Here is a 17,043-nt window from a genome sequence, read left to right as displayed (position 1 = left end):
GACGACCGGCTCCGCTTCAACGCGGCAGAGAGCGACTGGGCGTCGGCGGACACGGTGAGATGAAGGACGCACGGCGCCGTTCGGGTGCGTGAGATCGAGAGGGAGTTCGGAAATGGATGGGCCGCGGCGGACGAAAGCTAGAGCGGTGAGATTCCGACGACGGAGACGGAAACGGTACCACCACAGAGAGAGGGAGACGGAGAGAATGGATGGCGACCGGCGAATGCGGAAAAGAGAAGGCTGGGGGACGGCAGCGGTGGCCTGCGTGTGGAAGACGTTGAAGAAGAAGAAACGGAATGGGGGGCGGCGCGCTTTAGGGTTGATTTTAAAAATTATTATTATTATTATTATTATTATTATTATTATTATATATATTTTTTTTTTTATTTATATACTAAATAATAATGTTATTAAATTATAATAATAATAATAATAATAATAATGTGATGTAATAATACTATTAATGTTAAATTATAATAATTATAATAAATAAGAATAATAATAATAACAAATAATAATAACATTAATATTAAATGATAATAATAATATTAATGTTAAATTATGATAATTATAATAAATAGTAATAATAATAATATAATTAATATCCTATTATTATATAGAAATTTACAAAATATTAATTTAAAAAAATTCATAACCCTAAATCTCTTTTTCTACCCTCTTCGAAGGAAACTGAGAACTTACTCCAAAATTTTAAATTTCCGAAAAATTTACACAAAACGATAAAAGTTTACCTCGAAGATTCGGGGCGTTACAGACACCCATATGGATACAACCCTAATAGACAAAGTTAACAGAACACACAATCCATAGCATGTAACAGATCATAACATTATAAACATGGCATGAATATTAATCATAACGTTCTTAATCATGAGATTAATATTTCATGCATCATCATTAACGTAAATCAGTCATCATTATCATAATATCAGTCATACTCAGTTATCAACATACGTCATCAATACATTATGCATTTTAGTTACATCAATGCATAATGAAGAAATCACATGCAAACTCTTAACTTCAATACGAAGGTCTAATAGAAGAATATCTTACCTTGAGATTAGCAAACAGATACTAATTCTTTGGTTCACAGTAAATCTCCAATCTATTCAGTCTTAAATATAGATAAAATTAAATTAATAATTTTGCTAACCAATATCTACCAAATATTTAATTAGGGTTTCCAAACTTACCAACAAATGAGGTTAAAACCAACTCAACCTTTGAGGCAAAATTTCTCATATAACTACTCCAAAATTTAGCTAAAAAATCCTTCAAGAAAAATAATCCAACTAAAAGAAAATTCAACTTAAATCTAAAAGTAATTTATTTATGGCCAAAAATTAATATTTGATGGGCATACCTAAAACCCACTCAAATACTCACCAAAATAGGAAAGTGGCTCAACTTAGCTCACTAGTGGCTTAGCTAACAAAAGGAAGATGGCTCAAGAGGGTGAAGGCACGCGGTTCAAGCACAGGGGCGGCTCGACTTATGGCTTGTGTGTGCGGCTTCGATGATGGCACACGGCACGAGTAGAAGAGATCGACTCAGCTTCGAAAGAGTAGCGACATGAATAGTTTGTGCTCACGGCTAGGCTCGCAAAGAACTACCGGACGACTTACGAAAAGCGACGTTCAATAAGACACGACAGTGGAAGATGAAGGCTCATCGACGGTGAAGCTTCTCGATGGAATGACGCAGCGGTGAGGCGAAGAACGGTGCTTCAGTGTGACGGCTTTCGTGACGGCTTCACCGTGGCCAACGAAGGAGAAGGAGAACGCGTGCAGCAGAGAGGTTGACGGAGACGACGGAGGTGGTGGCTGTGACGGCGGCGGCGGTTAGGAGCTAGGATTTCTTTGAAGAAGATGATGAATAGTGATAACACGTATCCCGAGACCTATTTAAGAAAATTAATAATAATTTTATTTTTCTTTTTCCTTATTCTTTTTACCATTTCAAAAACAAAATCAACTTATTCTCTATCTTCCTTTAATTCCTATCAAACCAAATAACTTTATTCTCTCTCCTCATTAAATCTTTCCATCACATCATCTCTTTTAATTCCCAAAATTCCTATAACATAATAACCTTCATAATTATAATATTTTAAGGGGTTTTAACACAAATAGCCTAATTAGGCCTATGATATTTCACAATGAACCTAATTTTGCTATATATTACATTAAAGGACTAAATGGGCTAATTTTTTACATAAAAGTCTGGCACAAATTACTACACTACCCATAATTAATTATTAGCGATTTAAAAATAATAATAATAAAAGGAAAGTGTAACGTTAATGCCGTATATTGAGGCATTTTCGAACCACGAAAGGAAAGTGAACAACGTGTAATACACAGTAGGTTCCTCTAGGTTCTTCTGCAAGAAATTGTTAGGGTTTTTGAAATATTTTTCATCGCTTCATCATCGTTCTTCCATTTCGATGAGTTTTTTGCAGCATTCAACCATTCCGGTGACCCATTTTTTCTGTCTTATTATTATCAACTAAATGGCGTATATATTAAATCTATTTCGTGCGCAGTGATAGAGCTTGAAAACGTGTTTAGGGTTTTCAATACCTCATCCTTCAGCAGAAAATCAATTTTTGGCAATTTTCGTCTCAACATAATCTTTACCGTTCAAGTAAGTTATTTTGTTTCGATTATTAAATAGAAACAAATGGGGTATATATGGAACAGTCTGTGAAATACTCATTTGTTAATGTGAATCTAATTTTGAAAAATTTTATACATAATAGCATAGAACATAGACAAATTTTACAGTTGAAGTAACTTATTTTGATTCGATTAATAAGTAGAAACAAATGGGGTATATATGGAACAATCTGTGAAATACTCATTTGTTACTGTGAATGTAATTTCAAAATAATGTAGACACAGTACTGCAGGTTGTACGTATTTCTTGATTGGACATGAATTTTGAAGTCTGTATATATTAAAGTAATGCATGTCGCATACTGTGTAGTTTATATTCTTGCATAATTTATATTGTTGCATAGTTTATATTCTTCCATACTCTATAGGAAAATCTTGGAAAAAAAATGGTTAGAAGAAGCGAAAGATGCCTTGGATCAAGGCTGAAGAAGATTAAATCTAACAAAGGAAAATCCTATTTTGATAGAAGATAATGCAGAGGTAAATTTTATATTTACTGAAATACAATAAAATATTGTATATATAGTTAAACAAATATTTAAAATGTGTATATTTCGTAGGAGGACATAAGAAATGAAGAACCTCCGAATTACGAACCAATACAAACAATTTATCCTGAGAATGATGAAGAAGATTTACAAGGGCCAACAGGTACACAGATAGTAGTGTACGATGATAAAAATTTTATAAGAAGGGATATGGTTTTTGAAACTCCAGAAGCCAAAATGCCCAAACAGAAGAAAGGAAAACAAGTAAGTACATGTTATATGTATTGTTGTATATATATTGCATATATTACATAAGATTTCTATATGTACTAACGTATATATGTACTTAAATATATATATATTGATGCTAATTCCCTTCATTATATTTGTTTGAAGATTAATGAAGGACAAATATCGCATTATGTACCTGAAAACTTCTCATCCGAGTCTGATGAGGTATATGAGGTATATTGGTGATTTATACATATTATAAAATTGTATATTATTGTTAATTATATTCGATTATGAGCAGGACAATGTACCAATATCGAAAAGAAAATTGTTCGAAACTGTGTTCAAGGGGAAAGGAAAGGAATATGCTGCTGAAAATGTACGTATATTTCAAATGTATATATGTAGATAACTCGGTTTTAATACTAAAAGTTTGTTATTGTTTGTATGAAATGTAGGTATCTAAAAAGAGGAAGTTTCACAATGGGGTTTTAACTCAAATAGCTAAAAAATCTACCCCATCATCATGAATTTGAGTTTGAAAAGAAGTCGAAGTCAATGAACCCAAACAAATAGATAAAGGACCAACAGAATGAACAATAAGGGCAATATGACGCTCAACATTCGATGTTATTATATGGTAAACCCATTTAACATCATTATCGTTCGTTATAGACAAACCATTCTTAACACATTTTATAGGACCTAGGCAAAGGTATATATCAATATTGTTCATATCAATAATACTGTCTAACTTGGATCTAAGGCTATTGTACAAATCTTTATAGCACATATGTTCATTAACTACAATCTCGGACACACTAAAACTAACGTAATTGTGTGATTCATTGAAAAAACCATCGAAATATACTGCAATTCTGGTCATCCTGTAGAACATATTAAGGGGTATATATCAAACTAAATATACTTCAAAAATGTCAATCCGGTATATATTTAAATACACATTTATGATAAACGGGTATATATTTAAATATACACTTACAATAAATAACTACTGTAACTTAAAATGTAAATATAAACTACAGTATATTAGGTATATATTTAGAATAAAAGATAAGAAATATAACTAATGAAACAAAATGTAATTTAACTACTGTAATATGTACGTATATATCAAAAATGTAATCTAAATACTGTAACGTTTCTATTGTAAATATAACTAATTAAAATTGTGTATATATTACAAAATCTTAACTAACCTGATATATGTGAAGGTGGTTGGATTCGTAAAGAAACGAAGGTGAGCATTGTAATATAATCTTAAGATTCCGACGGTTGAGGATTTCCGACGGAAGAAGATTGGAAAAATCGACGATGTAGAAAATCGGTAATGAGGTAAATTCCGGGAGAAGAAGTTAAATGTAAATAAAGAAAAATTATTATCCACGAAATAATCGAGCTAAATATCAGAAAATGGAATAACGAAGAGAGAGGATGGAGGAGAAAAAATGGAGAAAATTGGATGAAGATATACTTTTTAAATAATATTACCATATAAAAACATATATTATTTTATTATAAAGCTTGAGCATTTATAAATAAGGAAACTAAATTAATATAATTACAAAAACGTTTTTTAATTAATCAATTATTAAATATTAATTGTAAGTCTAAATAAGGAAATTATATTGTATATAATTATGATAACAATAATGTAATTAAGGAAATGATTATTTATTAAAATCGAAAATTATATATATTAATTGTTAATGTTAAGGATAAAATTGTCCACAAAATAAGTGATTTCCTATTTAAGTAAAAAAAAAATTAAATTTAGGATATTTCCAAAATATCCTAGCTAAAGTAGGTCTTTCCTCTAAATCTTTCTTAAATTATAATTATTTTTCTCTTTCTTTAAATAATTATATCATCACCAATATAATTATTCTCATATCAAAATTTCTTTAATTGTATACATCTATCTATACATATATATATATATATAATTGTTCTTGATTCATTCAAATTCAACACCAAAATAATCAACCCAAAATTAAATCTTCAAAATACCAAAATCTCACTTTTCATACTTAATTAAATATTCATCCAAAGTATTCAAATAAAATCTAATTTCTACAAATCAACAAACTATCTCAAATTAACACCTTAATAAATCCAACTTCAATCAAATTACACTAAGATAATTAAAGTTAAGATTACCTTATTTTTTGGGTGCTACAATGCATATAACATAATTACTTTTTAAGAATCTCTTGTGATCGAACACACTCTTGCAAGCTGAGACGAACTTTATGCATCATATAATACTCATATAGTAATGCTTAAAACATTTAAGTTGGTAAAGGTTCTACGATGATAGAGGCAATGAAATGTTTTGTCGTCTTATCAACAAATGTGTAACCGTCTTCTTCTTTATAGAATAGATCTGAGAGTCTTGCAAGATTCAACACACGTAAAAGGATTTCATTTGAAATGTTTGTAGTTTTGATATAATCTTCTGTTATATCTCTCCATGCTTTAATCACTTCATTCTCCAATTCCACTAAGGTTTCTTCTTCTGATAATCCATGTTGTTTCATGTGACATTCAACAGCTGAGCCAACATCACCTCTCTCTTGTTCAAACTAATTACAGATGAAACATAACAAATATTAGTCAAATGGAATAATTTGCATCGTCTATATGTAGAATTTCTTATATTCAATTCATTATAATCGCAAATCTTAAAGTAGTAGTCCTCTACTCAATAACTTGCATGTTGATCTCAATTATTATTATTGGATACATTCAATTTGTTTTTTAAACATATTATCAAGTTGTTTTTTTTATAGTAAGCATATCGTGAGATCTAATTACTATTTAAATAGTGCTAATGTGAAAAGTAGAGATACATCGTAGCGAAAGAAAAAAAATTCGGTTAAATTGCGAAAAATAGAAAAAGAAAGAAAGATGATGCTCTACTCATTAAATTTGTAAATTTCAATGCTATATTAGTAGATTATCTTTCTTGGACACACTTTTTTAAACCATAGAGCGTGTTGTGTGACAACTCAATTTATATGAAAGAACTGCTAGTTGAAAATTTCAATAAAGTTAAATGCAAGGACAAAACTTTAAGAGGAACTTTTTCTTACCGTGTGAGAAGTTACGTCATTCATGAGCCTCCCAATTATTCCACTTGCTTTAAGAAGCATTGGGTCACTCTCAACCCATTCAAAAGCCTCTTTTGAAGCAGCAACTCCCATTCCAACAAATGAAATTGGAACAAAAAGATAATAACAAGTTGACACAGTTGCTACTTTCATGTACTCTTCAAATGTAGGCACATACCCTTCATGAAACCATTTTGCTTCTGCAAAATAAGCTCTACATTGCCTTTTCATCTATACACAATTATTTAACATATATATTAGAAAAGCTTGAAAATTTGAAAATAAAATTATATAATATTGACGAGTAAATTAAAATTTTCTCACCCCTTCTTTTGCATAGTGAATAGCATATGGAATAGTAACGTTGTCCTTGTTGATATCTTTTTCAATCTCCTCATAAAGTTTTAATATAACTCCATAGAAAATTTTCATGTACTTTGGGAGTTTCACAATACAATTCATATCCCATCTGAAATAATTTAATCAAAAAGATATGTTATTAGCTTTAGGGTTTAGGGTTTTACAAAATAGCTATGTTAATCTCTCCAATGGTGAAAGAAATTAGTAACATATATTTCATCTTTAACCACTAACATAACCATACTAACATTGCCAAAACGAGTATATGTAACTTAAATAACATAAACCTCGTAGTAAGATTTTAAGATCAGATATATTTGATTCGTCCACTTTAAACATTCTCAAAAAGCAATAATAATTCAAAAGATTAAATCGATCAAAGAATGATGAGTTGTTCAAACCTTTCAATTGCTTGTGTGAATAGTTGAAGTTCATCCAGTGTAGCATATAAATCATACATATCATCAAGAACCGTTGCAAGAGCAACAATTTTGGCTAATATTATTCTACCAAGAGAATATTTGGGTTCATAATAAACTCCCAATGCCCAAATGTAACTCTCCACCATCCTATCTCTTGCAAAAGATAGTTCTTCAAGTAAATTTAGATGCTTCCACCATCTATATATATATACACAAAACCCAGTTAGAGCTCCCAAAAAAATTGCATGTCTCCTAGATAAAAATTAGAAAATATTCTATTACAAAAAGCTAAATTAGGCTCATCGAATAATTTTTCACTACAAGGTATTTAACCAAGGAGGATTATATTTAATCCTACTAGCAACTCAACAATTGTTGATCAAATCAAAATTTTAATATCTTTATTAAATTCAAAAAATAATTATAAAAACTTTATGATTTAGAAAAAGGGGATCACCTCGAAACTTCACATAGTTCTTTTTGGTAGAGTTTTTGCATAGAATTGTAATCCAACTTAGCGAATTTGAGCAAAACATTGTTCTTCAATGGGTCCATTTCATAGATAGAGATATGGCGTTTGATGATAAGCCTTGGCAAAGCTTTTAGGATTGGCCATTTCAAAGCATATGCAGCTTCATCTCTAAAAGGAGAGCTAACATCCATAGCCATTTCTTCAAGCTTAGTAGTCGTAAATGCTAAAGCTCTATCCAATATAATCTCTCCCTTCATTCTCCAATGTGATGCTTCATACCAAACTCATTATTTCCCTTTTTCCTTTCACAATTGATTCTTTGAAATCTTCATCTTCATTTGTAAACTTGTTGAATATCTCTGTTTAAAATTTACAAACAAGTCAGTTCTCGTTAGATTAGATTGTTTAAGCAAAAATTGACAAAAGGAATGGTGATTTTGGGAAAAATATTAGCCATAACGGGGAAAACAATGAAACCGAAACAAATTTAAAACTTTATTTTATTTGTTTATAAGGGTTGGTATAACTTCAAAATAACATTTCAAAGTAGATTAGAAAAAATTAGTAGTTAAACTACATGTTTTTAATTAGAGGAAACAACTAATAATAATTTTGTGTCAAAAGTATGTCTTAGAAATATTGTGTTTGGAAACACTAGTCTCTCATATTCTCGGCGTGCGATTTAAAAATAGTACATTTAATTTACTTTTAGAATCCTTCCAACTAGAGGAAAAAACTTTTAACAGTTTTTTTAAATTGTTTCAGGGTTGAAAAATATATATTAAGGTGTGTATTGTGAAGCTCAAAAGCTTTTTTTTTTTTTTAGAAGAGCACAACATGAAAATTTTTCAAGTGGTTACCCAACTTAGTACTTTTCAAGTGGTCACCCAACTTAATACTTTTCAAGTGGTCACCCAACTTAGTACTTTTCAAGTGCTTTTTTTTTAGAAGTTCAAAGCTTTTTTCAGGGTGTAACGTACAATGATATTTGCATTTTAGGATGTACTTGAGTATTGTTGGAAGAAACATACCAGTTGGGATAGCATAGCCTTGTTGTCTAAGCAATCGAAATCGAAGGGCAACCTCGTAAATGTTTTCATCATTGTCAACTACGGAAGGCTTTTGCATGTGGTGCAAGATCTCAGTAATCTCTTTCTCAAAGTGATAAGACAAACCTAAGCGTTGAATTGAATCAATCAAACTTAACTTTTGGGAAGGGTTTTGAGCAATGATAAACATGCTCATCACTTCTTCCTTGAGCTTTTGAACCTCTTCCTCAACCATTTCTTCTTCTTCCTAATTTTCATAATATATTTATTCCAAAAAAAATCATATTTCATTAATTATATATTTCTTAGAAACATAAATGAAATTTAAATTAATGATAAAAATTAGGTTAAAATACATTTTGTGTTCTTTAATTTTCGTGAAAGTATAAATTCCATATACTTCACGGTTGATACCAACAAGGTGTGTCCAGAGAAAGAATGAAGTTCTTCCAAATTAGATTTCCTAAATTGAATAAAACTCTTCAAATATTATGGACTAAAACATGTCATTTAAATAATAAACAATATGAAACAAAAACACTTCATCACGAAGGCAACAAATATCATCTATGTGATGCTCATTAATATTGTATATACCATAGTTTTGGATTGATGATAAAGGAAATAATGTCCCCCAACAACTGGGTTGAAACTTTGATGATCCACGAGGAGAACACCGTTATCATTGAAAGAGCCATTGTAATTAATTTGATGCCTTTGCATATGATCCAATCGTATCTTTTTTGGAGGAAAAAAAAAACTTCTTTCATTAACGTAATAAACGTTTATTATGTTAATGAAGTTGATAACATGCATAGGACAATGTTATGCTCTTTTTATTTTGTAAGCTTATTATTTTATTGACTCGATTAATCATTGAAAGAAAATATGTTAAATAGTAAAAGATATCTTTTTAAGTATTGTTTATATATAAAAGTAAAATCGTACAAATTAGTCTACTCGATCTCTCTACTTCATTATATATAGTTTGTTTCTACTCGATAAGAAACTTAATCGAGCTCTAAAGATATGTTATAAGAGAGAAAAACATAAGCTCTAAGTAAATCATTATCATAAATCAAGATATATGTCACTCTAATATGTGTCTATAATGTACAATTTTATATAGTTCAAAGATATTGGCTTTTATTGTTTTATCTAATATTTGAATTTTGTTTTATAATCATATGAATCGAATTAAACTTTCAAATAGAGACGTAATAAGGAAATTAAAATAAATCACCCTTCTCTTTGGTATATATAGTTTGAGTTCTATTTTGTGTTTTTAAATTCACCAAGTTTATATATTCAAATACACCTAACACACTTAATACTTAGTCAAAATTTTGAACTTCCTTTCCTTCTCCTTTGGCTGCGTCCTTTGAAATTCATCATTCGACAATTAGTCAAAATTTCGGTGTTCCACTTTTTTTTAAAATTCAATCTTAACTTATCCACCACTTTATTATGAATATATAGCTAGGGTTTACATGATGATATTTTTCTAACGGTTATGTCATTCAAAATGATTTTTTAATATATAACAATGTAATTTTATTATAAATTTGTAAAATTGTATTACTTAGGGTCAAAACTTTCATCGAAATTAAATGTCAATTTTTATAATATGGGACAATTTGGTCTTTTTCAGTTTATAAGCAAATTTATGGTCACTAAATATAGCTCAACACGCTTATCAATGTACATACTTAAGAAACCTCATTAATTCGTAATCATTCTTCTAATGATCGATAAAGATTCCATTGTATACATTAAAGTTGAAAATCTAAAAGTACATTTGGATTATACATGAAAAAAATGTTTTTCAAGAATACATTTTCTTTTAAACATTTTTCTTTAAAATGAGTTTAAAATATAAACACTTACTTGTTTTGTTGGATCTTTTTACAAGGGTTTAATATACATAATTTTGTTTAAAAGTCTATTTTCTCAAAATTTGGTTTTGAGTATTTTCTTTAAAATGGATTATTGTTCAATCTCATTGTTTACAAATGCATTTGTAAATTTGGAAAAGTTATCAAACAGCTCATTTTTTTTAAATAATTGTCTTTTCAAATTTAAACTGTTTAAAAGGTAATCCAAACACACCCTAAACTATTAGAAAAATAAAAGTAAATATATCTTTTATTTTTAGAAAACAAAGTTAGAAATAAAAACAAACAAAATCTTGGCCTATAGAAGGCAACAAAATTACATCAAATGGTCATAAAAGAAAAAAGAACATACACCCAAACATACAAATTTTTTCCAAACATGTAACTATAAAACAAATATACCATAGTGTTGGACTGACAAGAAATGAAGTAATCTCCCCAAGCACTTGGTTGAAAGTTGGCACATCTACGAGTGACAACAACCCCATCATTGAACGAGTCATTTTTGGACCTTATGATCACTTGATCAAATGCCATAATGACACTTATTTTTTCCTTTGGTATGTAGCTTTTGAACATAATTTTAGAGCTTTAACAAAGTGATATTTATAGGAATAGATATTCAATGAATAAATAAATGAATGGTCTTAAGGTAATTTGAAAAAAGGTGTGAAGCACACTTTGCATGGATAAAAGACTTGGAATTTAAGTTGGATACAAGTCAAATATTAATGTTTGTGACGTGAACTCTTCGGCGTATGGCACACTTTTGGAGAAAGGTTGTTATATGCATAATGTAGTGATAATATTTACAAAATATAGCAAAATTTTAAATTCTATCAACGGTATACATTTATTAAGTCCATTGATATACATTAATAAAATTTTGCTGTATTTTGTAAATATTTTGATTTATTTTGCTATATTTGAAAATGTCTCTTAAAAATATTTTGCTCTTGTTAACAATTTGATTCCTTTGATTTTTAGTATTTAAAAACAAAGATAACCTCTTCCATTTGTTAAATTTCTTGATTTGTTATTTACTTTTTTATTAATATTTTAAGAAGTTGAAAGCCAAATTTTCAAGAGTAGAAAAAGTGGTTTTAAGTTTTTTTCTTCTCTTTCTTTTTTTTTTAAATTTGGTTTAAAATTATTCTAAGTTTTTATTCAGTAAATATGCAAGTTATCATAAGAAATCGAAGAAAAATAGATTTAATTTTCAAAAACAAATTTATTAACGATGATTTTTTGTGTTTAATTGTGTTTTTTTTGTGTTTAATTGTGTTTTTTGTGTTAATTGTATTTATTCACTACTGAAAGATTAGAATAGGTAAAGACGCAGAATATGTTCCAAACGGTTTTCATTATACATATTTTACGTGTATTTTTATAGATAGAACATTTGATCGATTTACTTATTATTATTATTTCAAAATTTTAAACTTCTAGATTTGTGTGCGTCATTTTTTCTTCTCCATTTTTTTCGTAGTGCAGCTGCCGCCCATCCTTTCCTTTCTTCGTCCGGCATCTTTGCTTTTCGTCGGTCGAGCAGTAAAAAAGAAAAAGAAAATGATATTAATACTAATAATATTAATTCCCCTCTCGGTCAGCGTGAAAAAAAGAAATCAACTTTTCATCTTCTTCTTCGTTCATCCACCTAACACCCGCCCCGTGAGCAGTTCGTCGTCCGCCGCTCAACCTCCTTCTTCATCTCCGTCCAGCCGTCGCCGAGAAAAAGTCTCCGTCCAGGGCGCCAAGTCTCCATCGCGTACTCCCAGCCGTCTTCCACCACCAGATCGTAAGTCGGCGTTTCCATTTCCGTTTCGTCCAGCCGCGCCGGTCTCTTTCAACATCATTAACCAATATCATTCAATCTATGTAAAATCTTCAACAACCCAAATTTTAAAATTTCAATAATTAGTTAAATATTTTTTTAATAAATATTTAATTAATCCTGAGATCAAACAATATATCTCAAAATAACATTCAAAAATTTCAAACATAATTAAATTAAACTAAACTAAGATAATTAAGTTTAAAATTTATCTTAATTTCTTTTAGGCGTTATCTAGACCATAATAATTATTGAGCACTGGTGGACCATGCAAAATAAAAAACAGACCCAGATAGTTAATTAACCCCACCATGAACTTAACCCAAGTTAAAGAGAAGGTGTCGTGCAACCATATGAGAATCAAATAACAAGTGTTATAAAAAATTTCCATATCCCATCGTTTTATTTGTAAATTATATAAATTTTATTATTTTTGTAATACTCCAAAATTTAAGGTAATTTATTTTTAATTATCTTAAGTTTAAATTTTTTATTTTAGGTGTTATTTCATTGTTGAATTTTATTGGAACTTATTAGATATTTTGAAAAAATATCTAATTGTTTGTATTTGAAAATTTTTGATTGATTATATATTTGATTGTATAATTAATTGATTTTAAAGTTAAAATAATTAGGTAATGATATTATTTTTTTATTTCTTTAAAGATAAAGGTGATTGGATTGAAGAGAGAGGAAAATTTGAGTTTAAAGAAAAGATTTAATGGATTTTAAATGAAGTGAAAGAAGATTTGGATGATTATTTGGGGAAAGAAAGAAAAGAAAAAGGATAAGATAAAAAATAATAATATTATTATTATTATTATCATTATTATTTTGTTTAAATGTGGCATAGGGAGTTGTGCCATCTTCTTCATTGGGAAGAAAAAAAAAGAGAGGAAAACTCTAACCCTAAAAACCCTTACGTCGTCGCTCGCCTCCGCCCAGCTTCGTCGTTTTCCTTCCGTAAGCTAGTCGGTCGCCGACCCACACCTGCAGTATCCCCTTTCGTCCGTCAGCGTCTTCATCGTCGACCGAAACCCAAAGCCAAGCTATCTCCGTCTCGATCTGATTTACTCCGTCTTTGCCTTAGCGTTTGTGCATCGCCGTCGAAGCCCAGTCGGTCGTCGTTCCCGTTTTGCCATCGTCATCCGCAAGCCGCCCGTCTCCTTCATTAATCATCGTTGAAGGTAGCCAACGACCTAAGCGCTTCAGTCGTCCACCTCCATCTCACCGTCGCGAGTGTCGCCACGGTGTTCGAAGAGCTGCCGTCCACGGCGATCGTAGCAAGCCACACCTTCGTCTTCGATTAATCGCATCCCCACGGCAGTCGAGCGCGCCTTAGCCAAACTCAACCCGCGCTGCACGCGACTTCTGTAGTCGAAACTTGCAGCGCCCAAGCCGAGCCGCGAGCACAGCGCGAAGTTCGAGTCGCACCCGAGTGAGTCGCGTGCGCCTGTACAAGCCGTCCGAGCCGCGACTCCCCTAAAGCACATCCCAGTCGGTTTCTTCCCGAGCCGACCACCTACCTGAGTTAATTTCCGTGCCTTAGTCAAGCCGATCCCTGTCTTCCAAGCCATTTAAGCCACCTAACCTATTTTTTTGTCCTTTTCACCTATTTTTGGTAAGTTTGAGTTGGGTTTTGGTTAGTGGCCAACAAATATTGATTTTTGGGCTCTAACTAATAAAATTTTGAATGTTGGATTAAATTGGTTAGATTTAACTAGAAATTGAGTTGAGAATTTGTCCAACTAAGTGTAAATCAATTTCATGGTAAGTTAAATCAACTGGATTTTTGGATTCTTAATCAACTGCGAGTTAAATTATTAAACTTAGTTATTTACCCTTATTGTTTAAGATTTACCCTTGGGAAGCATGACCTTGTTAGGAAAATCTCGGTTTTAACTAATCTCCAGGTAAGAGATTCTACTACTAGACCCTTGAACTAAATTTAAGAGACTGCATGTACTTATGGTTATGTATTAGTGATAGTTAAAATGTATAATTGGATGCTATTGATAATTACTATCATTATATAGGTGTTTGATGATGGTAGTTGTTAACATGTTTATTACTAGTAGTATACTGATGATGACGACTGTGTTATGTCTTTGATGACAATGTTTGATTTAAAATGACATGATCGATACTTATGTCATACTTATGATAATGTATGTTATATTACATGCTATGGTTAGATTGTGCTGTTAACTTTAGCTATTAGAGTCGTACCCGCATGGGTGTCCTTCGGGATCACCACCTTTTATGATTGTGTAATCCGACGGGATCATCAGTCCAGTATGACATAGACATAGACATGATTATGAGTGATTCGTTAGGGTCACTCACAGCCCGATTGTCTTAGTGTGCCCTTCGGGTATACTAAAGACCAGTTGCCTTAGGTGTTCCTTTGGGTTCACCGAAGACCAGATATGTTCCTACGGGATCACAGATTGCACGTGTACGGGAACGGGAACGTGCCAGTTTAGGGGTACCACTTTACAGGACTCTAATAGAAAGTTAACAGACACCTAGCAGGACTAGTAGTGGGTCCATTACTGAGTATATTTTTATATTCACTCTTTCTTGTTTAATTTTTCAGGCAAAGGTAGAGGTAAGGGCAGAGGGAAGCTGGCGAATGACAAGAAGTGACGGTAGCGAGTCATATGGATCTTTTTGCTTTTGCCTTATACCATTGATCAAATGCATTTATTTTATTTTATTTTATTATATTATATTTTATTTATTTTTCTTTAAAACTAGATAGGGTCCGAGTTATGATTTTATTTAATTTTATCTTTACGTACATTTGTTTATGATTTTTAATGAGTATTTGAGGTTTGTTTTATTTTCTGATTTTAATTTAATATAATTTATTTATCTTTTAAATTAGTAATGACTTCGACTTAGTATAAAGAGTTTGGTTGTTACGGTTTTAGTATAATATTATAGTGTCAGAGGATTCAAACCTCCCACCTCTAAAATGAAAAGTCATATTCATTCTCATTTGCTTCTTTATAAAAGGAACATTACTTTTATTCTTAATCCCCACACAAAATATAGGGTTATGATTGGTAAGTTTATGAATAAAACACTTGAGTCAAAACATAAAAGTGAGAAAAGAAATATTTAATTACTCAAAGCAATGATAGGATGTTGTAACTTAAAATTCTATTTTAATTATTTTAAATTATTTGAGTGATAAGTTGATTTGTTAAGATTTAATTCGCGATGGATGTTAATTAATTTTAATTCGGTAGATTAAGAAACTTTTTTGATTTTAAAATGTGGCAATTCTCCTCGATCATAATGTCTATTCCACTTCCATTTTCATTGTTGGGCCGAATTGGGCTTTAGGTACATCCTTCTTTAGAAATTATGGCCCATGGGCTGTTCTTATAAATTAAAGGATCTAGGGTTTAGAAATTGACGATGTAAGCAAGTATTGCTTACACAAACTATACCTATTTCTCTCCATTAAACTAGTTGGCCGGCCTTTATACACTTGGGTCAACTTCCTTCTTCTATGTGTATACCTACTAGTATCTACGCTTTCAACATTCACAAAATCTCCTAATTTTTGTAATGAGTGAGTTCTTTTATATATGATTTAAATTAAACCTTTTCGAGTTCTATCATTTAAACTCTAAATTTTAATTAATGGGTCACTTTTGTTCTAAAACTATTGTTTTGCATAAATTTTTACACAGTTGAATATGACTTCTGAATCAATATAATACTAAATATAAATGCTAAAATTGATTGAATAATAATTAAATTTTATTTAAAAAATTAAATATGTTAAGAATTTTGAAATCAACAAATTAGCGTTTGTAGTCCAACGGTTAGGATAATTGCCTTCCAAGCAATAGACCCGGGTTCGACTCCCGGCAAACGCATTTTATTTATTCTTATAAGTTTTAGATTTCCTGTGTATTGCATTGTTTGCCAAAATCTTTTGCATATAATTTTCAAACTATTTTTTTTTCTATTTGGTTTTAGATATATTTTCAAATTTTATTTCATAGAGGTTGAGGGGAGCTTCTCTCAACTTCATGTTCATTATATAACTTATATTCGAAACAAAATTTGCATTTTATCAATAATATTAGTTGGTACAGTGGTAAATTAGTCTTCCAATCCTTTGATATAGATTTAGGTTTAAGTTTTGTTTTTTTTTTTTTTCTTTTTCAAATTATTTATACTGAATTATAAAACTCATCAACAAACTTTCTAAATTTTTTCAGTGATTAATAAGATAAATTAATTTCTAAAATACAAATTGATTTCACCCCTATTGCTATATTAAAATTAAATGATTTCATCCCATTCTATAATATATTGTTTATGGGTAAGTGTAAGAGTATACAATTATATAGAAAAAGGAGAACTATTTTATATGATAAAATTATTGAAAACATTTATAAAATATAAATGTAGCAAAATGTCATTGTCTATC

The 17,043-nt window shown here is 30.4% G+C and overlaps 1 protein-coding gene and 1 non-coding gene across 2 annotated transcripts; one reads left to right on the top strand and one right to left on the bottom strand.

Moving 5' to 3' along the window:
• Window positions 1–5,618: 5,618 nt before the first annotated feature.
• On the bottom strand, window positions 5,619–9,108 carry LOC103491130 ((-)-germacrene D synthase-like; the record flags this gene model as incomplete). The annotated part of the gene is given in 7 exon segments (XM_008450957.3): window positions 5,619–6,027; window positions 6,538–6,786; window positions 6,880–7,024; window positions 7,317–7,535; window positions 7,795–8,087; window positions 8,089–8,168; window positions 8,841–9,108. Coding segments are annotated over 7 exon segments (1,548 nt in total), but the record flags the coding sequence as incomplete, so codon positions are not given.
• A 7,303-nt stretch (window positions 9,109–16,411) lies between these two features.
• Window positions 16,412–16,483, top strand: TRNAG-UCC (transfer RNA glycine (anticodon UCC)). The gene has a single exon. It is a non-coding gene; the product is annotated as a tRNA-Gly (tRNA).
• The last annotated feature ends 560 nt before the right edge of the window (window positions 16,484–17,043 follow it).

Source organism: Cucumis melo, chromosome 6 (assembly GCF_025177605.1).
Source record: "Cucumis melo cultivar AY chromosome 6, USDA_Cmelo_AY_1.0, whole genome shotgun sequence".
Taxonomy (NCBI): Eukaryota; Viridiplantae; Streptophyta; class Magnoliopsida; order Cucurbitales; family Cucurbitaceae; genus Cucumis; species Cucumis melo.
Note: the sequence above shows the minus strand (reverse complement) of the source record. Positions and strands in the feature narration are given on the sequence as shown.